At 45.1% G+C, this 24,329-nt stretch overlaps 1 protein-coding gene across 1 annotated transcript in view; it reads right to left on the reverse strand.

Moving 5' to 3' along the window:
• Positions 1-24,329, reverse strand: part of MYO7A (myosin VIIA) — a 99,383-nt gene that overhangs the window by 15,604 nt on the left and 59,450 nt on the right. The window contains exons 17-32 of the mRNA XM_036389421.1: positions 23,866-23,922; positions 18,613-18,750; positions 16,389-16,547; positions 15,946-16,038; positions 14,491-14,585; positions 13,299-13,383; positions 12,210-12,428; positions 11,949-12,056; positions 11,193-11,402; positions 10,438-10,641; positions 9,475-9,651; positions 7,728-7,817; positions 6,387-6,514; positions 5,727-5,853; positions 1,776-1,895; positions 896-1,069 (exon numbers count right to left, since the gene is read on the reverse strand). Coding sequence (XP_036245314.1) covers positions 896-1,069; positions 1,776-1,895; positions 5,727-5,853; positions 6,387-6,514; positions 7,728-7,817; positions 9,475-9,651; positions 10,438-10,641; positions 11,193-11,402; positions 11,949-12,056; positions 12,210-12,428; positions 13,299-13,383; positions 14,491-14,585; positions 15,946-16,038; positions 16,389-16,547; positions 18,613-18,750; positions 23,866-23,922 — 2,184 coding nt within the window. The remainder of the gene's footprint in view (positions 1-895; positions 1,070-1,775; positions 1,896-5,726; positions 5,854-6,386; positions 6,515-7,727; positions 7,818-9,474; positions 9,652-10,437; positions 10,642-11,192; positions 11,403-11,948; positions 12,057-12,209; positions 12,429-13,298; positions 13,384-14,490; positions 14,586-15,945; positions 16,039-16,388; positions 16,548-18,612; positions 18,751-23,865; positions 23,923-24,329) is intronic.

A 24,329-nucleotide genomic window follows, 5' to 3' on the forward strand; every position in this document is an offset into this window, starting at 1 on the left:
TTGAAATGTGCTGTTTCAAAGTCATGGACTTGGATCCAACCTAGCTAAGCATCAGAAAAACCCAGAATAAAAGAGCCTGTCCTGTTACAGAAATTTACATGTCTCCTCACTGAGGTCTGCCATGAAGCCCCCAAAGCACTACATCTTAGACTTAGCATCCTTTGCTGAATGTCTCCTCAAAAAAGATGAAGAATACAGAGTGTGAACCATTTTCTTTCCCACCTAGAGGCAGAGGTGGCCACATCTGTAAGTGAGAATATACTTCATCCTCTTTTACAGCAGCTCTTGGTATACTTGAGTTTCATTGACTTGCAGCTGTTGTCTCATCTGATGAAGCTTTACCCCTCTCATTTATGCTCACCTTTATTTTAACAGAGTTTCTGAGAAATATGTATTTTCAGGTCAAATAAAGCAGGTTAAATGCCAATGCAGGCACGGCAGTTTGGATTTTATCTCATTACAGAAGCTTAATTTCAACTGTTAGCTTTCCAATTAAATTTAATTGGCTCCCTTGCATAAAAATCCAGGTAGGATGTTTTACTGGAAAGTCATCTCTAATAAGCTTAACTGAGAGTAAGAGAATAGCATCACATAAGCTTGTAGGAGGAAAGGAATTTCTGAAGGTTTATGATCCACCAGACTAGTCAGCACAGGTGCATCTTTGAATGGGTTTCTCTGTGCATTTTCCTGTTAAATTCTGAATATCTCCAAGGATATTCAGAGGAGAGAGATTTTCCTACAACCCAGCTGCAGAGTTTGACTACTCTTTTTGTGAAAATTATGCTGACACTTGCACTGTAGAAATAATCCCACTGCCTTCTGGAAGTTATGTGACAGCAAGAAGAATCTCCTCCTTCTTTCCGAGAACTATTCATGAACAGAAGCTAAGATGTACCTTGTCAAAAAGTGCAATGTAGAGCGAAAAGCCAAATCGGTCCTTCAGGCTGATTTTGTCAGCCAAAGAATTACAGAGCTCTTTAGCAGTTGTTGCAGAGTCTGTCAACAGTGTCTTTGTTGTGCCATCCATAAACGTGACAGGCAGCATGATCGGTTTCTTGGACTTGGTTGCCTAAAGGATCAAAGTCAAACTTTATAATGTTACGTGTATTTCAATACTATTTACCTGCATACTCCTCCACCCCACTCTGGTAACCACTTACTAATTCCTGATCCCACTGAATGGCTGCTTTTCAGTGCTACCACACTATATTTGTCAACAGGATAATGTACAGTCAGCCAGTGGAAGCACTTGGAAGTCACAGATATTTTATTTACATTCAGTCATCAAGGTGCCTAATCCAGAAAATAAAAGCATGCTTGGGAATGTTCATGGACACTGGAACACAGCTGTATATGCTTGCAGACCAGTTTAGAAAGTGAGCAAATTTGCACAAACTGCCTGTTCCAGCTATAATTATCCCCAAACAAGCCCCAGGGACCACTCATGGGAGGCAGTTTGCCTGCAGCCACTTTCATCTGGAAGATAGTTTTTTGAACACACAGGGGCTTGCTCTGTGCCAGCTGGACTAAATGCCAACAGCACACTTTTAATTTACAAATACTGATGCAGCCAAAAGGATTGATCTTCAACATACTCTGGAGCACATCCAGGATGTACAGGGAATGCAATATGTTGGAATTTCATGAAAATTGTTGACAGAAATAGGCATTCTGCTGTCCCACATTCTGTCCTGACAGAGACGTGGTTCTTGTGACAGTGGAAGACTTAAACCCTAAACTCCAGTTCCCTGGGGAGGACATGGAGGGGCTCATACCTGCAGCTCCAGCCAACTGGGTGGCTGTGTCCTTGTCCCGTTGGCAAACGTCCTCCTCAGCCTCTCTTCACAATAGGGAGCATAACCTGGGGGGCCTCCGTTGATAAAGTTCCTTAAATACTGTTGGCAGAAGGGAACACATTGTTTAGACCTTCGGCTTAAGAGGCCAAGCATTTGCAAAAAGTAATGTTTCATCAGAGAAAAGCCCTCTGTGACTAATGACAGTGATACCACTCAGGCTTGGATGTTCCTGCATCACATCACTGGAAGCTGAGAGGCAGTAGGACAGTCTGCACCCCTGCCTTGTTCTTCTAATGTGCATTTCTGGCCTCACAGGAGATAAGATACCAGACCAGATAGACCTTTGATTGAAGCCAGAGCAGAAGCTCTTCTGTTCCTGCTATTGCTGCCAGTCATTTCTATCTTTGTATTTTAAAGATGTGTTATAAAATGTTATTGAATGTTGGCCAAAAAGATGGGAGCAAATGAAAAAATATGTGTAAGTAATGATTCCAGAGGATTGTAAGTGAATGCTACTCAGAACATTTAACTGACAGCACAAAAGATCCTTCACAGTGACATTAACAGATATCTCTCTAGTCAGATTTCAAATAGCATTTTGGCCTAAAACAGAATTTGAAGCACTTTAATGTATGTTAAAAATATAACCACATTATTGTAGAGAAAATTAAATCCAGTGGTTTCCACAATATGAAAGATAACACACTTAAAAATTTTACACAAACACCTTGGCCAAAATGTTAGCAAAGACTAATAAATCTGTAAACCAATTTTTTCTGAGAGACTTTGTAGAAAGATAAGAGTTCTCTGAATGATAACACACAGCCATTCCTTCAGAAACACAGACTGCTTTGTAACACTATCAGCCATAAATAACATGGCCAGAGAGACAGATATCTCTGTCAATCCTAACTTACAGAGACACTATGAAGTACCTACGTAACAAAGGTAGGTTATAGGGATGAGATCTGTTGAGAGTTCTTTGCAGATTGAGGAGTTCTTGCTAGACAATGGCCATATTCAGCCGATGCACAATCCAGCCTGCTTGTAATAATGGACAATGGACACGTTCACAAACAATGAATAATAGACATATTCAGAAATGGGGTCAGTATATCCTTGAAGAAGATACAAGAAGAGTCATCAGGACTCAGCAAGTTTGTCAGCAAGCTTGGGAAAGTAAGAAAAAAGTGGATCATGGGTGGGCCAGACTACCACAGCAAAACGCGCGAAAAATTAGGTGATCCAATCAGCATTCTATTTTAGATGCATGAACAGCTAGGATTAACCAATCATGTATTAGCTAGAGATGCATGGACAGTAGAGATTTATTATAAATATAGTCTTTTTAGGCATAATAAATTTGGCTTCACTGAATCATAATGGTTATGGTGTGATGTCCCTGAACCTCCGCACCCCGCAGAGATCTGCTGCAAATGATTGTAAATGGTTGATGCAATGTCAAAGTGTAGGTTTAATTATGCTATTGCTAATAATGAACTATGCAATTACATATTTTTTCACATTCCTACTCCCTTGTGACTGAACCTTCCCACCTAGACCCACCGTTAGTTGAAAGAAAGGTGCAAAGAACAGGAGTGGCCCATATTTAACACATGATGCGCTAAAGGTGGGATCCAAAGTATAACTTGAATATTTGAGAGCTGGAATACATATTGAAGATCTGCCTCATTATCAGTGAAATCCTTCTCAAAATGTTCAGTTCTAATTGATACTTTTGAACGACAGAATCATAGAAGGAAATGGATGCCATGCAGAGGGACTTGGACATGCCTAAGAGCTGGGCCTGCGTGAACCACATGAAGTTCAACAAGGACAAGAGCAATTTCCTGTGCCTGGGCTAGGGCAATCCCAAACACAAACGCAGGCTGGGCAGAGAATGGATTGACACTAATCCTGGGGAGAAGGACTTGAGGGTATTTATGGGCAAGAAGTTCAACATGACCTATCAGTGAGCACTCACAGCTCAGAAAGCCAAATATGTCCTGGGCTGCATCACCAGCAGTGTGGGCAGCAGGGCGAAATTCTGCCCCCTACTCTGCCCTAACCAGATCCCACCTGGAGTGCTGCATCCAACTCTGGGGCCCCCAACACAAGAAAGATGTTGAGCTGTTGGAGCAAGTCTGGAGGAGGCCACTAAGATGATCAGAGGGCTGGAGCACCTCTGCTATAGAGACAGGTTGAGAGTTGGAGTTGCTCAGCCTGGAGAAGAGAAGGCTCCAGGGAGACTTTAGAGCACCTTCCAGAACTTGGAGGGGCTACAAGAGAGCTGGAGAGGGACTTTCGATAAAGGCATGGAAGGACAGGACAAGGGGAAGTTACTTTAAACCATAAGAGGGCAGGTTTAGATTGGGCATAAGGAAGAAATTATTTGCTATGAGAGTGGGGTAAGGCACTGGAACAGGTTGTCCAGAAAAATTGTGTCTGCCTCATCCCAGGCCAGGCTGAATGGAACTCTAAGCAATCTGGTCTAGTGGAAGGAACGCCCTCTTGGCATCAGGATTTAATTAGATGACTTATAAATATCCCTTCCAGCCCAAACCATTCTATGCTTCTGTGATTCTACGATCCTGTGGTTGTATGATTCTATGTCTGAGTCTCCAGAACTACTTACACATTTCTGACAAGTCCTTCACTATCCTAAAGAAATCTTCTATTATTTAAGATTTAAACCAACACAACTTCCTGCACCATACTTCTCAGATCTCATTTCCACACATGATTTAATTTCCTGTGACTTTGCCAGTGATTTATCTTCTTTATTAGATTTCACACTGACAAGGCCTGGGGATGAAGGAGGCATTTCTATTCTTGGCTTCAGCTCTTTCAGTGCTGAACACCCAGTACCTAATCTGATATCTATGGAAATTAATGGAACATCTTTATTTCCAGTCAGGCACTGGAACAAATTGTCCAGGGAAGTGGTGGAATCATCATCCCTGGAAGTATAAAAAAAAATGCAGATATGGCACCTGTGGACATGCTTTAGTGGTAGGCTTGGCAGTGGTTGGATTGGCAGTGGTTGGACTTGATCTTAGACGTCTTTTCCAACCCAAACAATTCCATGACTCTAACTAATTTGGAAAGCAGACTGTTCAAATCTAGGCAACAGAACTTCATCCAGAAAAGAGAAAAAGAAAATCCTTAAGAACAACCTGATTTTCTAAAGTGTCAGCCACTTGGCATCTCCCACTGACTTCAGTCTTGCTGATCCACAGAGCTGCTGAAGATGGGTTACATGTCATCTCATGTGGCTGTTTGGAATTGGATGTTCTCAATATGACACATGATGGGGAACATAGCATCATTCAGAGAGCACCTTTGCAAATGTACTTCCATGTAAATTAAGTCCTTCCCTTTCTATGTGCATTGTTTTAGTATAAATTTATATTTTTAATTGGCTGTGCTCTATTCCTTGCCACTTATGGTAGAGTAGATGCCCGAGGTCATACTGTCAAAGCCAGTAAATGCTGAGTGCACAGACCTTTGCATTCAAGAAACAGAGGAGAAATGTGGGCTATTCTGGTTGTGTGAATTCCACTTGCAGGCTCCCACAAACAAATTTCCTAACAGAAGTCACTTAATCACATCTTCACATATCTACATGCAGGAGACATCAGTTAATTTGGTTGTCTACATTACCTTTAGAGTCACAGGAAAGAGACAGTCACTTCTCAGGAGTGACTCATCTGATTGACATTAGACATTGAACTTGGGATCATAAACAGTTTCCTTAGGAACTCTCTCATCTTCATTTCTGGCAAAGACTGGGATTCCCTCTACTGTGAAGCCCAAGAGAAAAGCTGGTCCCATGAGTGGACAAGAAAATGTATACCAATACATTTGATAATTCATTAGACAATACCAATACACAGGTAATTCATTAGACAAATGTCATCTACAATTTACCTTCACAAACTTCTCAGAAGGAGCAAAACAACCCACACAAAGAGACATCAGTATCCACCCCCTAGCATGGCTGCTTTTGGATGGGTTCTGAGTCAGCTGCTTGCAGATTTGACAGTAGATTTCATCCCTACAATAGGAATAAAAAAATAATTAAAAGTTAAACAATAAAAACGAGGAATTATTTAACACTAACTTCTATTAATAAACATAAACACATAAATTGGCTAAACCAGAGATGAGCAAGTGCCCTTCATTTGACACTTTCCGATTTCTGAATGCTTCATTTAGCAGCTGAAATGAGTTTGAGTTTTTCATTAGCAGACCATTAAAAATATTCACATAAACAAAAGAGATACAACAGTCAAATGGAAAACAGAGTAGTGAGGAACAAGAGTGGGCATTTAAAAGAACAATCCAGTGTCATTAGGACTTTCAGAAATGTTTGAATCTGTTTGCATGGTCTTCCCACTGGGCCTGATACAGGCAGTAAGGAACATGATCCAGCCTAGCCTGCATTATACAACATAACCATAAAAATAATGAAACGAGAGCTTTGTAAAGCTGCAGATAATATCAAACTTGTTTGAATAGCTCAAGAAAAGCTCAAGGAAGAAGGAATGGAAAGAATGGCATGTTCATGCCTTTATTTTGATGTCTAACCTTAAGGCTGGCCTGAGGATGCCATTACCAATAATGAAATGGAGCTTCTCCAGGTTCGAAGTGGGTCGGTCTTCAAGCATGCTATTACCCTGCAGCGTAGACTCACCATCATGAAGTCTCTTTGTCACCTGCCAACCAAACATATTGGTCTCTTTCAGGACAGCCAGTCACTGTGGGCCCCCCCACCCCCATCCCAAGTGTGTGGTGCTCCCCCAGGAGGACTCCTCCACCAGCCAGGAGGGCTCTCAGAAGTCCTTTGATCTAGGATTTTAAAGGGAATTGGAGGGTTTGACTGCATTGGCTTTAATCATGGATGGATGAAATTAAAAATGGTCCTGTCTAGTTACGCTTCCACCTGCTTGGTCCTATCCCAGGGTTTCTACAATGGCACCCCCTTGCATCCCTGCTCTGAGCTGGTCCTGCTGCTGGGAGAGGGCCACCAAGCATCTTTGGAATAAACCATCTAATTGCCAAGAAGGACCTGTCCCTTTATTCTAATCATATTAAAATAATCATCAATGTTTTCACTGGCAAAATGGACCCATTTCCCATGCTAATGGTGCAGCTGAAACTGCATAAGCATGGTGCTGTCTGTGAAAACAAGGATGGCATTTGTCTGCCATCTGCCTCACCGTCTCACCTAGTCAACCCCATCTCCATTTAGAGAGATGGACATTTCTAGAGCATCTTCAGAGCCAATTAGGGTGAGCTGGATTGGGCCCTGTTTCTCCCCACTGACCCCTAAGGTTATATCTCACAGAGCAATCTTCATGCTCTCAAGAGGCTGTAGCCAGGTAAGATGGTGCCTGCTCTGGAAATGGGCAGTCTATCAATTGTTTCCATCACCCCCACCTGAAAGATTTATCATTCCTCAATCTTTTGAGATAGCACTTCTCAAAAGCTCTCAGCCTGGGGTAACTGCTCCCATGGGGAGTTTTGTCCCTGGCCCTGGAGTGGAGCAGAGTGCTGTTGGAGACCCCATCTCTGCTATCTACAGGCAGGAAACTAAAAGCAGGGATAACAATCAGACCATCACAGAGTGGTGAGAGGTATCAGCAGCTGGATGAAGGGCTGTGAAAGAGGGGAGGGAAGGTGCTGGATGGATGGAGAACAGGAGCCGAGGGGAGGCCGGCGCGAGGAGCAGAATGACCCAAGGAGACACGGGAAGCCAACCTTTCCCCTTAAACACTCCTTAAATCTTTCAGGCAGAGAGACAGGTAGCGCCAAACCCAGAGGAGGGCTGGTTCTATGTTGTCTAGGGAAAAGCAGAAGAGAGTCAGAGAGGGCTGCAGACAATCCAACGGCACTTGTGCTGCCAGGCGGCCAAGCGTCTCCCCTCACCTCCTCCGTCAGTTTGGATTTCTTCTTGAGCGTTAAGGAGACCAGTTTGTGCCGCACACTGTTCTTCTTGTGCCCATCAACATGAGTACTCTGCAAAGCAATAGGAGGGGATGCAAAGTGGTGAGATGCAAGCGCTGAACAGGTGCTCTCTCTGCCTCCCCTGGGCTCCTGCAAAAGACCATTAATCCTGAGCAGAGACTGAGATGTGTCAGAGGCCACTGGGAACCAGAAGTCTGGACCGATATTCCTGAGCCTCTGGATAACCCAGGGCTGGCTCTGAATTTTGTAAATACTCTCTAATCAGTAAGTGTCCCTCAGATCAAAATTATATATTGGGAACATATGAAAAAAGGTTTGTTGAATACATGGCTGATTTGTGCTGAGCCCAGGTCCATCCAGTTCTGCTGTATGACAGTGGAAATGAGATGAGCAAGACCACTCTCTGAGGCAAGCCATTTGCACAGCAGGTTTTTAGCTGGAAGTCATCTAGCCAGGGATTCATGGACAAGTAGTCCACACACTGTGGTTTTATAACTTTTAACCAGTCCTGTGCTCTGTCAGGTTTCCCAGAAGGACACCTTTAATGTGGGACAGCTCTAGGCACTGACTATAAGTCATCAAATTACTTGCTGGCTTTCTGCTTTTATAGCAAACTTTTAGGCCCAGTTAACCTCTACCCATTTAAACAGCTTTGAAAAGACCACAATTTCACACCTAAATGACACTTTAAGTCTTGTGGCTGTGATGGTTTATATCCATTATAAACATGAGCTGGTGCTGTAAACCTGGATTTGCATATCATTTTGCTCAGGCATCTTTTTGTACTGTGAAGAAATGATTTAACCACAGTCAAAAAGGACAGCTTAAATTTCCTTCTCTTCTGTACTACCTAATATCTCAGTTGGCCAAAATACAACTTTTTCTAATAAACAAGCAAGAAGCTATGGACAGAAGAAATGAAAGGTCATTCTTGGTGTATATTTTTACAGAATTATGATACTGAGGCTACTCTCATCAGGTAATTCACTAGAAGTGTTGAATGGTATCGTCATTTTAAGAACAAGGGATTTGTTAATTTACCTCTGCAAATACTACAGCGACTTGTCAAGAAAACTTCTTGAAAATTGAACAGTGGCATCCAGAAGATGCCAATAGCAGATTATATCTCATCCCGTTGAATAAAGCAATTGCCAAAGATGAAAATGTATCAGCACTGTGGACATTGATCTCTCCAGAATAATGTTTTGTCTGGGAAGGATACTAAGATGAAGTCCTCCAGTGACATCCAGAAGGCACTCAGGATGCAATAGGGATTTGGTTTTTTAAAAAAATTTTATTTCCACAGCTTAATCTCCTGGTAACTAATTACTTCCTGCTCCAAGATTAAGGGCACACTTTTAATTTAGTCTCTTCTGACTCAGGGCAGATCAAAAGGAAATCTCCAAATAAGAAACATAGGACATTGCATTCCCCCCTGTACTTTAGCCCTGCAGGGTGGAGGAGAGAGATCAAAGTCCCATGAGAGATATCACGGCACTTCCTTCATTGGGGAACATTCAGCTGGCGGACATTCAGTTCTCCCTGTGAGGAAGGGACAGGATCACAGGCATTTCTCACTTCATGGCATAAGTGCAAATAAAATCAACAAACTGATTGCCTGCAGCAAACCCCACAAGTTGTTTCTTTCCAGCACATTTCAATATCCAAGACCTAATAATAACAACACCTCTTTTACAGCCACAGTTACCTCTCCTTCTCCCTGCAGAGCCTGCAGCTCTTTCTTATAGGTCTTCTTCCCAAGAGTCTCATAGATTTTTGTCATTACTGGTATCTTCTCACCACCATCACTCATGGCTGTGTGGTATTTCGGCTCAGGGAGGTCTCCCATGAAACGCAGGATAGTGATCCATACAGCAAGTGCCGCCTATTTGAAAGGAAAGTCACAGCCTGTTAGCTCACACCAGGGCAGTGGAGGGGGTGGTCCAGCCATGCTGAATCCATCAGGATCCCCACTGTGGTCTCTCTGTACATCTGCAGGAGATAAAACACTTCCTTGTGCCACACATAACAGTTTTGCCTGCAGCACATATCCTCTCTGAATGCTGGGCAGGCTGCTGGCTGGGACCACACATTCTGTGTGGCTCTGTTTGTGCCACCATCAATGTGTCTGTGAACCCTACAAGGGGTTTGCTGCTTGACAGGGGATGCCAACCTTACCAAGAGGCAGCGACTGACAACTCCTGACCCACAGGGGAAGAAGAACCACAGTGAAGGCAAGCTCATGGGTAATGTAATATGCATTATAGGCATGCAGGTTCAATCCATTTCTGCTCTGGTACTGCTGGCTATGGGACAAACAGTTCTTCTCTTCTAGCTCTGCACTGGTGATTATGACAACGTAAGAAGCAACTTTTCCAGCTCCCTAGAATCTTTACAAGTGGTACTGAAGCAACAATTTCTATTGCCCATGCCCTGAGCACCTCATTGTCTTAACACCAAGGTACAGAGAGGGACCCTCCTCTTTAATGCTCGATCCCTCTGATATTCCCCGTCTTACCAGCACTCAAAGCATACTGGTGGGACAGTGGCCATGGACACATGTGTAGCAGATGAGTGTATCCCAAAATGGAAACTCCTTTTGGCTGGAGGGTTACCCAGGTTTGCTCCAACCCACCCAGCCCTGCCCAAGGTTTTTCATCTCCTGCCTCACCAACTGGTCTCCTTCATCTTCATGGTACAAGAGAGGCTGCTTGAGGGGCCGGCGGATGTACGTGTGTGTTGTTGTGCCCTGGAAATACGTGGCAGCAAACTTGGCAAATTTGTACTCTGAGAGGTCTTCTTCCTCCTCCTCAGGGAGAGGCAATGCTGCATCCAGGTCCTCTTCCTCCAGCTCCTTCTGGACTTGCTCAAGATCCTGTTGTAGAAGGAAATGTCACTCAGCATGGCTTTGGATATCAAACTGCCATTTCCCTTTGGGCCTGACTTTTCTGCCAGTCTGATTTCCATCCCACAACAAAAAGTCAGCTGGAGGAAAAACATGGAATATAGCTCTAGAGCCCATGCAAAGCCCAAGCTTCGAAGGACATGCCTGTGCCCAGGAATATCCCCAGAGCAGTAGAAGAGACAACAAGCATGCCCTACGCAGAGCATGAGGAAAGGATGCCTAAGAGCTAGATGCCATGAGCTGCTGCGATGAACCTAAAAGGAAAGATCTCAAAGGCCACAAGTCCTTGATGACCCTATAGTGATAGTGCTCTCCTCTATTTGGTAGTCCCAGGGAAAGATGCCAGGATGCCTGCCCATCTCTAGCCACAGCACAATAACCCTCTGGGGCCACACAAGAGAGCCTGACCTTGAAGGAAGCCTTCAGAGACCCAGTTTTTTATTACTGTACTCTTTCTTGATCTATTAATGTTTTGCTAATGCCTGTCATGTGATAGCTAGGCTCCTGTACATCTCTAGTACCTCGAAGCCATTGGGTGCCTGTCCCTCCTGGCCAGGAAGGGAGGAGGTTGTCCCCAGGAATCCAAACATTTTGTCCACCATTTCTGAGTCATTCACTGGCTCATTGCGAGCTCTCTCCATTTTTTCTAAGAGCTCTTTCTTCCGACGTGCTTCCTCTTTCTCCTTTACTTCTCTCTCTGCATCTTCCCGTGCCAGCTGGGCCAGGCGCACCTGCAAAAGGAGAAGTGCAATGACTGAACTGCTCCTTCCAAAGAGCTGGCAGTAAATTCCACAGGGCATGGATTTAAGAAGGCAGGCTGCCTGGTGCTTAGGGCACTCTATCCGTATCATGACTTGGAGCAAATCAGTGACATGTCCATGTCTCAGTTTCCCAACTGCAGAAGGACAAAGCAATGCATTTTCCCCATTCCTTAGTGCCTGTTTAGGGGTGCTGGTCCATGCACAGAAACTCTCACTGACCTAATTTTTTTCTTTTATACAACAGCCCCGCATGTCCACACACACAGTGTCCCAGTTCCCCCTTTATACAATAGCAAAAGTGAATAATAACTATAATCTCTGGCATTCCTGGGCAGCAAATCAGAAATTCTGGAGCAGACTCAAACTAATAGAGCACAGAGTACTTTGGTGAATTAAATACAAACCACTCAAGCAGGGCAGAAAGCCCTTAGATATTTTTGTCATTGCCTCTCAAAGAAGCAAAACTAGTTCCTGGAGAACAGACAGAACCCCACAAAGAGATCAGTCCCCATGTACTTGGTGTTTCTTTTCTGCTTCTTCTTTGGCTTTCTTGGCACTCATCTCCTTTCGAAGTCGTTCCTCTTCTGCCAGCCGAAGTTTCTCTGCTTCCAGGCGTCGATAATACTGTGGGAATAAACAGAAGAGCCTTTCTGAATAGGCATCTAATTATTTTTGGAAATTTTTTTTCCCCTTTAAAATTGGATCCCAAGAGCACACAACGCAGAAGCATGTATTTCTCCCCTCTCCCCATCTCCGTTTCTCCTCCATGGTACTTACCTCCCCCCGGAGGCGCTTGTAGAGCCTTCGGGCGATCATGCCGCGGGCGTAGGCCTGCACGGTGAGGACGGCCCAGAGGCGGTGCCGGAAAGCCCTGCGGACCAGGTAGCCCCGGCACCGTGCCTGGAACTCGATGATGCGCCGGCGAGCCATGTGGTACTGCTTGTGGAGCTTGCGGGATCGGTACAGGGCCTGCAGCCTCAGGAAGCCAATCCGCATCTGCCAGAGGGAGCAGGATGAGACCGCCCCGCCAGCCAGGGGCTCACCCACCCTAAGCAGATTTCCACTGCTAATCTCCTGCTTGCACGGCTGTAAATAAGGGCCACTGAAATCAGTCCCCACGACAGCAAACCTTCTGGAGGGAGGTTCTCCAAGAGGGTGCAGAAATGAAGCCATCTGGCTGCTGCATTGATTCAAAGCCCAGGAAGGACAAACACAATTTCATCCCCACTGAGTCTTTGGGAGGCCTCAGGATGTCTGGTTGTGGCCCAAGGTAGCCACAAGCCATGAGGGTGGCTCCTACAGAGGTCCAGCACCCTGCAAAACCCCTGCCTGACAGTCAAGGTGCTGTTTGATGGCAGGAGGCAGCATCCTAGCCAGCCTGGAAGTGGCTATTTCTATCAAGTTGCAGGCTTGAAAGATTATATTGAGATACTTTAGACCTTAACACACTTTCCAAAAGACCCTGCTGTTGGGTCAAAACCAGTTGGAACAGGGAGAGAACAGGACTATGGACTGGGAGGGTGAGAAGCCCAAATATGGTCCCACATGGAGATGGAGTACATTTTTTAGAGGAAGCTGCTCTTGAGTTTTCACTCATCTGGAAACTAGGGGAAGACTTACAAAACCCCAAATGACCAGCTGGTGCAATGGACATATAAGTCACGGGCGTGAGGACAGCTAGAAGGAGGTCTCTTCAATGAGATGACAAAGTAAAAGAGCAAACTTCCATTCATCACTCCAATTGATAAAAGCCAACCTCACCACTTCCAACATTCAATGGGACATTTTGAACCAGGAAACCCTTATGTATGTCCCAGTTTAGAGAGGTGGGAAGGCAGAGGTGTGAGGAAGCACCCCTGTACTTACAGCACCATAGTTCTTCCTGCAGTTATGTCCACGCCAGTATCTCTGAATCATCAGGACTGAATTTCTCACTTTCAGGAAATTGGACCTGCAAAAGCATTCCAATCATTTGCCTCTGTGGTTTGGCCACAAGTTATCATCATCTCCTGGGCCTTATTTCTTGGAGATTTGAATCTGAGGGTCCAGGTGGAATAACCACCGCATTTTTGGCTTGAAAATGTCTCCTTCCCCATCTTTCCTTGCTTTCATAAAAACATCTGTAGGCATTCTCTCTGAGAGGTCTCTGCAGGGAGATTATGCCGCATTTTGGGAATGGGAAGAACAGGAGATGATAGGAATCCCAGCCTAGCATCATCTTCTCACATCTAAAACCTCTTCCCCTTGTGTCCTTCCCATTTCATTCTAGCACCTAAAAATGGATTGAATCCAAATGACCCTCACCAACAACCTCACCAACAACACGCTGCTATCCCTATCTGCTCCTCCAGTCCTTCTCAGCCTGATCTGATCCTACCTCCAGACAACATGGAGACAATTGTGTTGGGAGGCCTTGGGGGTCTTGTATCACTACGATCAGTGTGTGAAAGATGAGTTATTTAGCACGTGCCCTTTCTGCAAAGCACAACCTGAGCCACAGCTGCGGCTTGGACAATCAAAGAACATAAAACCCCAAGAACTGTCCCTCCTTCATAGGTGAAGCTTGTCCTTGGCTGTGGCTCCCCCTCTTCATCCACAATGGTGCCATGAGCTACCTGTCCTCTTCCCATGTCTCGAAACTGGGTTGCAAAGGGAAGAGTTCTGAACCCCTTGGGCTTTGGGGAGAGCAACTTTAGTAGCAGTAGTGACCCAGTGTTCCCTCTGCAGTCTTGTGGGGATCTCCACAGATTGGAGATCATGGCCTCAGAATGGCCTTCAGCTGGTTCAGAGCCCACTGCTGCACTGTCATAGCAAACACCACATCCCTGAACAGGGACAGAAGGTCCTATTCTGTGCAGGTTTGAGGCAGATAACACAGTTATCCTCTTGTTTCCTCTACTGTTTTCCTCCAGTACTTGCTGCACCTGAGTGCCAACACATCAGGGGTCCCCTCTGGTCATCTGGGCACCAAAGAAGTGGTGCAGCCTCCAGGATCCACTTGTTGGATGAAGCATTCCACATAGCCCACCTCCCATTTGGCCATGGGGCTCATACCTACCTGTCTTTATACCCACGGACCACCTTCTGGATGAGGATGACTTTGTCCGTGATGGCCTTGTCTCTCTCAATCTCCAGCAGCATGTCGTGGTGGTCCTGTGGGAGGAAGCAACACAACATCAATGACTCAGGTTCTCCCTCTGCCTGATATGTGGTCAGAGTGGGTGGTAAAAGACCCTTCCCCAGGACAGCTGTCCAAAATAAACTCTGGGGTCATTTTACATACCAAGTATTATCCCACCTGCTCACTGGGGAAGTCCTAACACAAACCCTAGTGATCTATAGTCTTCATTCCCAAATAAACCAGGTCATCCAGAAGCTGCAAATGCAATACTTCACAGTCTGAAAACAGTTTAATTACACTGTCCTTCCCTGCAGAGCTCCTTCCTAGTGCTTTCAGCCATAGGAGCAGCTCCTAGGAGCACTGGAGAGGTTTGCAAACAAACTCCAGGCTACCTGGTGTTGGGTCCCATCACTTCTTCCAGCCAGGACTGCAATGCTTCCCTAACCTGAGGAAAAAAAAGCTCCTCAAAACACTGAATTTCCTTTGCCCTGAGGCTTTCAGATGCACCAATCCAAGCTTTATTCTGATTCCTCCCATGTTGTGTGTGATGCAGCTTTCTTTCCCAGTTGTGACAAGCTGAGCCATGCCGCACTGCGTGCAGCAGAGGCAGTTCCACATGTTTCCTGCTTTGCTCGACCTCCCATGGCCCCTCAGGGCCTCCCAATTTCTCTGTTTCCTGCCCTGACAGCTGTGAAATCTTGATAACAGGCTCTGGAAAGAGCAACTATTGCCAACAAGTTCTGGGGAAGAGATGGGGGTGTTTGTGCTGGCAGTGGGATTTGGGGGTGAATTTAGATGTAAGCAATCACAGTTTATCACTGTGATTTTTGCTCAAGAGAAGCCTCACCTTCCAAGAACAGCAGAGGAATGGGTTTGTAAGGAAAGATGAGTGTGTAAGGGGCTGCAGGGGACCTGCAGTGTTAGACTGTTCTGTATCAGCTGGACTGATGCAGAAAAGGAGACTGTAGGCACATCTCGAGTTGCACAAGGATGTGCAGAAAGCAAAATGAGCCTGTTGTGCTCATATTCCTCTCTCTGCAGGGCTCTGCATGGGCATCCCTCCTGCTGCTGTGCTTTTTGGGTGAAGTCAGGAGAGGAAGCTGAACCACTCAGCCCAGGAGGGAAAAGGCTGTGCACTGGATGTGACGGCTTTTGTGTCAGTATGGATTTGTGAATGCATCAGAGCTGGCACCATGTCAGGACTTCCTCCTACCTGCAGCTCCTAAACCGGCCCCAAATGTTCTGCCTTAAGCCAGGCTCTACCCACTGACACGCCAGCCCAGAGACCATGGAAAAGGGGCATGTCTTGTGATGGAAAGGAAATGGTAGGAGACACGTCCAGAGGCAAGGATCCAAGATGGATCCCAAGAGGGAATGTGGAGAACCACCCACCTTTAGAAATATCTTTGTCTTGCCAATCTGCCAGTCATCATCCTTCCCCAGCACTGCTTCAGCAATGCGCTGGCATGTCCCACGCAGGTCACCCTGACAGAAAAGGAGTTGGGATTCACCAGGACCAGACTCATCCATTGCTCCTCCCAGGCTCAGTATAAACCTTTTCTGGTCCCAAATCCTGCACTTTTCTGCTAATGAGGTTTTTATGGCTTTACTGTCACTTTGTTTAAGATGAGTGAGACAGACAGCCTGAATACGGTACCTGTCCCTGCCAACCCTGTAACCATGCTTCTTCACTTGGAAAGCCCAGAGCACCACTGTGACACCTGGGGATCAAATGCTGCACAATTGATTTTGGAGAGGAGGCACACCCCATAAATATCTCTGGAGAGATATTGCCCAGCAGAGAGCACTCACCACCTGTGAAGGAGGATTCTCACCTGCTTGTAGGCTGGCTTCACCCCCGGCATGAGCACCCGGTAGCGGTCCACGAACTCCACGAAGGTGTAGCGGATGGGGTACCCAGCCCGGCGGATGCGGATGGTCTCCATCATCCCGGAGTACCTCAGCTGACGGACGCACAGCTCCCGATCAAACAGCTGGGGAGGTTACAGAACACCAAATCAAATCACCAGGGGTTTGAGTACAAATCTTTCAGGGCTAGTTCATTGCACTTATGGGCAACCATGCTCTCCTCCACATGGGCCTGATGAGGCACAGATTGCCGGAGACATTTTTGATTTTCTTTGCATGGTTTTGTTATCTAATTCATGCCACGCCTTTTTCTTCGACTAACCAGAACAATACTCAGAAGCAGGAACATGGGATGATATACAGACCCAGAGAACTTCAGCCAGCATCGCGATACAAACAATTTTTCCCCCCGCTAAAGCACATTTCAGAAGGAAGTAAAAGTTTTAGAATAACATAAAGTAACAAACAGCCAGGACTTTCCACTGACCTTTCACTTCCGCTATGCCATTTCCTATCACTATCAGTACATTTTCCTTCAAAGGCAGGGACAGACAATGTTCTCTTTTGCAGTCACCCTGCACAGCTCTGTGTGTCTTTATCTGGGATTCCTTTTCCTTTGGTTTATTAAGCCAAGGCCAAAATTAAATTTAGCAAGAAATCACATTTCATGTCACACTGCAGTCTCTGATTTAGTGTAAGCTCACCCACTTATTTGTTTCATGGGGAGATTAATTTCTCTTTGTCTGATTCTTTCAAACTTGAAACTGTTTTCCTGTCCCACTGAAAGTTTTGTAGACAAATGGATTGAACAGAGACTTCTGGCTTAGTACTTTTAAGACCTGATGAAATACAGACTTCCTATGCAGAAGTCAAAATACCAGACTGAATTCCAGACACCTAGGTGTAAAAACAGTTCATAATCAGGGCATATAAAATAATTTGCTAACATCAGTTCAGGACGTACACCTATTTCTCAACATCGCCTATGTCCAAAAAGAAGGTCTTGTTCTAATCTCTGCTCAGATGATAATCACACATCAGACATATTGTTAAATATTTACCCAAAATATTCCATTAACAGGTTTTTACTCTCGCCAAAACTAGGATAAGAGCACAGTAAAATGGTCTGAGAGACCCACCAGACCTTTTGCTCTACATCCTATTAGGTTCTCTGAACAGCAAAAATAAGTTTCAAACAAACACTGCTTGTAGATAACAGCCCTGAAATTCAGGATTTTATGCTTTTTTGCACTCAGCTGAGCTTTGCTAACAGACACCGACTTTAGATGAAGCTCCAGCCCTGGTTAGATTATTTATTAAATAAAGCTCTTCCTTTCCAAGCAGTACCACAATTAAGTTTGGTGAGCAGGAAACAGGATTGCTCACAGCATCAGTGTCTGATCCTGCAAGGTGTGGGGAGTGGGATCAGGGCGTGCAGCACCCACCTTATCACCTGCCTTCTGCTGCAAAACTCTGAGATCCCTTCCATGAGCAGTTTGTGGTCAGGGGGGTTGAGAGCCCTCTCCTTCCTTCTTATTGGCTCCCAAAAGTTTACTCCCATAATGTTCATTGCTTTTGAAGCAAATCACTGTGAACTGGAGCAAGATAACTCCTCTTACATTCCCTCTGTGCTATTTTGCCTCTTTCTTCCTCTGCTTTTAGAACCATGCTTTTGGAATTGGTGAAGAAAAAAAAATAGGTAGTGGAAATGACCAAACAGGATTTAAAATAAGGGAGATCCATTATGAGCAAAGATTTTTAAGAAAACGCGCACGGGAAGATGACTTTTAGAAAGCACTGAACTCTGCCACAGAACTAAACCTATGGCTCAGCTGAAGTCTCTGGCAGGAAGGAGCCTACCCCCTATGGAAATGGAGAGGAATTTCCTATAGGATAAGGGGCTGCAGGGTGAATTCCTTGAGATCATCCTTGAGAAGAAAGGCAGGGTCAGGAGCTATGCCCTGCAAAAAGTTTTGGGGTGCTGTAGGACTGGAAAGCAAGTGCCTGATTTTTCCAACCCTTCAGTGACTCTGTTGCTTGCACAGCAGGCTGTGGGTTGCTTTTCCAAGCATGCAGGCTCAACCCTGTCTCCACTGATGCCCAAAGGAGTTTTGCCAGTAGCTCCAGAGCAGAATGACCCCACAGGCAGTCCCATACAAAAAGCAACCAGGAGAGAAAAGCAGGACTTACCATGGGCTTCTTGTACTCATTGGGCTTGATGCAGCGGACAAAAAAGGGCTGGCACACGCTGAGAGTCCTCATCAACAGCTCCAGGGAGCGCTTGAACTGGCTGCTGAGCGTCGGTGAGCGCTTCCTCGTCTCCGCTCCCTGCAAAACCGCAGCACAGCAGCGCACTCAGGAAATGAAAGGATAACACCGACTTTCCCCTCTGGCCGCGTCCCCAGGAACCTCCTGCAACAGCCAGGGCTGGAGGGGGAGTGGGGCCAGAGGTGGCTGAAAGTTGTGGCAGAAGAGGGGAAGGGCAGAGCCTGTGAACTTGCAATGGCTGGGCTACGGCAGCCTACTCCATATGGCTCCATGCAGGCAGGAAAAGTGCCATGATTTAATTTCTCCTGCTTGGACCTCCCTGTGTGACTGTAAAGCCATCTTCCCTGTGCAGAGCCATGAGGCAGATCTGCCCATAGGAGCAAACAGGGTCTTCTGGACCGTCAAAATTCTCTGTATTACAGCTTGGGGCAGTGCACCCGCCCAGGGATGCTCTCAGGAGCAGTGTGGGCTTCCCTGTCCCCATGCATTGCAGCATGGGCATGCCAAATCCTCTGTCATGGTTCCTTGTGTCAGGCAGGGCTCCTCCTGCTCCCTGGAACAAGAACCAGAGACTCATTTAGGGTAAAAAATAACCCAGGAGAATGCTTGTTGCAGGGTGACTCTGCAGCAGTTCCAGAAACTTCTGCTGAGATTCCTCAGCCTGTACTACCACAGATTTGAGTTGCTTTTGGAGAAGAATATTAACTAGACTAAATGAGGTGAGTATTTAGCGAGATCAGGAAGATTTGGAGTATTTTTCTTGGTTCAGCTTTCCTGGTCAGATTAATAATCCACTCTCTATTTTGGGGCAAGTGTTTCTAAATGAGACTGTATGATTCCCTTAATAGTCCCTTCTTCCTGCTCTGGGAAAACCTTGTTAAACCACCTCCAAATCAACTCCCTAGCTCATTTCATGTGCCAGACACTATTACCTGAGCTCATTTCACATCAGTCACAGTGGTGCTGTGTGTCTAGTGGGATCTGGTGCTCAGGGAGACTTTGTGGGGCAGCAGGTAATGCTGGAGGGCTGGAAGAAGAGTTGGGCACCAGGAAGTAACTCCCTCTTAACTAAAGAGAGGCTGAGCATGTAACATGACCTGTGACATGACCTGATGGCTAGAGAATTCCCAAAGGGAGAATTCCAGCAGGATTTTAATGCATTTTTTCTTTCAAATATCCTCTTATTTGCAGGTGGTCAAGCCACACGTGGAGTCACAAAATCCTCATCTGTACTGGCCTTGCTGCCATGTTTTACAGTGTTCATCTGCACATTTCTGTTACTGTGTTTATTTCTACTTTTGCTAAATTTTTTACATGTGCTTCACTACATATCACTAATAACCTTTAACATTCCCGCCTCCCAAAACTGAGGAATTCCATAGAATCACAGAATAGTTTGGATCAGAAGGGATTACAAATTCCCTCTAGTCCAACCCCTTTGCCACAAACAGGGAGTTTACACAGCTCAGGTTGGATGCGATGTTGAGACAAACCCAATCAACAAAAGCACAAAGTCGTCATGGAATTCCAACAAGAGAAAACTCAGCTCATGCAAACACCACAAAAACCTGGCCTGCTTGCCAAGAACAGCATGGGGGGCTACCAGTGATCTCTCCCAGCAAAATCCTCCCCGGAAGGACAGACTGTTAACAAATCTGGGGTAATTAATGGATACAGCTGCTACCTGCAGAGCACTGGAGAGTCTGATGCTCATATTTTGTTGCAGATTTTCTGAGGAAAAGGCTGTTTCAGCAAGAATCCTGATTTGAAAGGCTTTGATGAATGTTTTCTCATCACATTGCTAATTAAGCACACGAGGTCACCTCCGTGAGGTGGGGAAGGATAGCCACAGGGGTTGGAAGCAGCAACAGATGCAGGAGCAGGGCTGGCAGTCTGAAACAACTGCATGTTAGCCAAATTTTAGTCAGTTTGGGCTTGGCTGGGAGAGATCATTTTTAAGCCGTGATGTTAGGAAGGGAGCAAAACTTTGTACAAGGGTCTACAAGGGAATGCACGAGTGGTTTGCTCCCAGACAGCAAGAAATGCCTCTCCAGCTTGCTGGTGCCTTGCATTTCTTTCCTGCATGCATCCAGATCTGGCAAAAAGCAGCGGTGCCATCTCCATCCTTACATCTGAGGGCTTTTTGCTGGGAGGGGTTGGAAGGAAGGGACAGTGACCAGAGAGCAGCTTGTCTTCCTGTCCAAATAGTCAGAGCAGTCTGGGCTCCCCCTGTCAAGACCACATCATCCCATTCAGGGATGACATTTCAGGGTCTGACATTTGTGCACAGACCCCTCTCAATGGTGGGCACCACCCCTATGGGCACTTTTCAGGCTCTCAGACATACAATAAATAACCTGACAAGTGTTTTGCATCAGCTTCATCCTTCAGGGATGAGTGACACCACTCAAGTAATTGTGGTTCCTTCTGCCTCACCTCAACACCAGCTTGGAGAGAATCACACCTCTTCCCTTACTTCAACAAAATAACCCTTCAACAAAATGACTTAAAAAAAAAAAAAAGGAATGGAGCAGCCTCTCAACATAGCCTGGCACTGAAAATACAGGATTTACTGCAGAGGAGAAGCATTTTTTAAGCTAAAACCAGGCCCAGTCCCCACAGCTTGATGGAGAAAGGGCTGATACATTCTGCTTTTCCCTGGCTAGACACTTCCTAGCTTTCAAACTCTGAGACTGTAACATCTTTGGGACTCAGACTCTCTTCACTTGTGTTCATACGAAGCCCAGGAGAAGGGAGGATGAGACCTGGGTTAAATGGGGAAAGATGAGCTGGATTCACAGGTGCTGTACCCCAGACTGCAGCACTCAGCCTGTACTCAACATCAAAGGAGGAAAATACTCAAAACCAGAAAAGTAAAACAAGAAAAAGAAGAGAAATAGGTAATTTACAGAAAAGGAGCATGCAGAAGAGAGTTTAAATGATGTGCAGACCAGCATGACATCCAGACATGCTTCAATTCCACCTCTTTCTGCCATTTCAAGCCAGTCTGAACTTTGGAAGTGCAAACACATACATGGCTGTTTGCAGTAACACCAAGACAAAAGGCAAGGAGAAAGGCAACTACAAGGAGAAATGTCACTGAGCCAGAAATGGTAGAGGTTATTCCTTCTGTCTCTTTGCACCTTCTCCTCCTTGAATGACAAGGCTGCTGGTGCAGCAGAAACACATCAGGAGATGGCAGCTTGCTTCAGTGGAAATGCAGAAAGATGTAATACTTGAGGAGACCTAGGGAAGGAGGGCAAGGCATGTACCACCAGCAGCACTCTGGGGAAAGGTTCTGGACAAAGGACCATCCTCCCATCTCTTTAGGATTATATGGTCGCTAAATTGAGCCATGCCAATGTGACATGCAGTTTCTGGGCAAAATGATGCTTTTTCTTTGTTATATTTTATTTGAAATGTCACTGGGGTGACCTTCAGGTGACCACTGAAAGCTGAGGCCACCTCATTCTGGAGCATCATGTAGTAAAGAGAGTCTTTCTCCTAAAGGCTGTGCAGTCTGGAAAGTGCCTTCCAACGCAATGGTGACATGGGCTGTATAACAGTGCCAAGTATCACTATTTTGAACTACAAGCTTATTGAGATGCATATATATATATATATATATATATATACATGAAAAATCGTTTTTGTCTTGGCTGTTCCACCTTTACCTCAGTATCTAACAAATATGAACAATTATTATTCATTAGAAAACCGAAAAAATACAAAGTGTAGTTGTAAGATCAACTATGACAACAACAAAACTCCCATTTCCCTGTATTACCTGTTGACATCTTCAGAGGAAAAAACTGGTCTAAAAATTTCTGACAGGTTTTGCACATTTGTCTCCTGGATTTAATCCCATCATAGAATCACTGAATTATTAATGGTTTGGGTTGGAAGGGATCTTAAAGTTCATTTAGTTCCAACCCTAGTACCATGGGCAGGGATTTCTTCCACTAGACCAGGCTGATCAGAGCCCCATCCAACCTGGCTTTGAACACTTCCAGGGATGGGGCATCCACAGCCTCTCTGGGCAACCTGTGCCAGTGCCTCACCATCTTCACAGGAAAGAAAGTCTTCCTAATACCTCAAGTAAACATTTTCAGTTTAAAGCCATTCCCCTTGTCCAATCACTCAAGGGCCTCTCCAGCTCTCTCATATCCTAATTCAGGAAAGACTATTATTTTTACTACAACTCTAGAGCAAGGCCCAGTGATAAGTTCCAATTGAAACAATTTTCACCATGATACAGAGGGGAAGGAGTCCACCTCTGGAATTAATGGCTTTCAGTCATTTTGGGTCAGATCCTCCTCATTGGAATTCCAAATCCAAACATCCAAGATACTGCAGAAGTAAAAAGGGATGAAATTCAGCCCCATGCAAAGAACTGAATTTTGAAAAGCAAGCTAATCCTCTGGTTATCAAGGGGCTGTGGAAATGTGAGCAGAGTCACAAAGCTTATATCATAAAATCTTTAGCACACAATATGCTATCTTATGGCCAAATAACTAGTAAGCAAGGTTTGGGAAGTTATCAGAACCAGTCAGCAGATGAGACGCAACAGAAAATACCTAAAAGAGGTGCCAAAAGGCTGTTTTGATGATCATGACAAAATTTCATATTATCTTGTCTTTGAAGGCTTGGATCTGAGGTCCCCCCTGAACAAGAACTAACTCTCCACCTCCAAAAATAATAGCATTTCCAAACAACGCAGAAATGCAGTCCAGGGGTCTCTCTTTGCATGTGGGCTGTCTTGCCGCAAAAACATGTAACACAGGGTGAGATTTGCAGTTGTTCGGAGGAATAATGTCCCACTGAAGCCAATGGTGGCACCATGGTAAACAACAGCCAAATCACAGATGATCCACCTGAAGTTATTTAGAATGATTAAACTATGAGGAAAAAATCCTCAAAACCTTGGCTGAGCCTGGTTCTGATCAAATCCCCATCATTACAAAGTTTTTCTGAGTTGAGTCCTAGAATTAAGTGACACAGTCGTACACCTGTACCAATTCAACAAGCTGTAAAAAATGCTCTCCAACACACTGGTCACTTGAAATGGATCCTCTATAGATAGTGCAGGAAGAGGAATAAACCAACAGGAGTAAAGCACAATCCTTGCCAAGGAGAGGTGAGTATACAAAAGAGGAACTCATGTATTCAGTTTACCTTTGGTGTGGGTGTGGGCGACTGGCCAAATGTGCTGGATGCATAGCCACAGAGAAACTACACGAAGCACAGGTAAAAAAAAACAAAACAAAACACAAAACAGAGACAGAGAAGAGCAAATAGTGAAAAGAAGGAATAACTGAAATGGGAGCCTGACATTTTTAGTCTTGGAAGTCCAGCTGCTTATATATCTCATGAACAAAATGCATTAATTCTTAGATTTTTGTATAACCCTCTCCTGGATTTTCTACTTCATCTTTATGTTCACTTCTCTGAGGGAACTGCCAGTGTTCAGCTCTTGCTTCTTGGAAACAAACTTTATACATTTTTTAACCTCACTATCTATCCAATTTCAGCCATTCCCACTCTTCTACCTCACACACCTCTGCTCTCAATATACACTGGTCGGGAAGATGTCAGGAACAAACCACAAAAAGCTGTAAAGACATCCCTCCCTTCCTCCC

This window comes from Molothrus ater, chromosome 2 (genome assembly GCF_012460135.2).
Source record: "Molothrus ater isolate BHLD 08-10-18 breed brown headed cowbird chromosome 2, BPBGC_Mater_1.1, whole genome shotgun sequence".
Lineage (NCBI taxonomy): Eukaryota > Metazoa > Chordata > Aves > Passeriformes > Icteridae > Molothrus > Molothrus ater.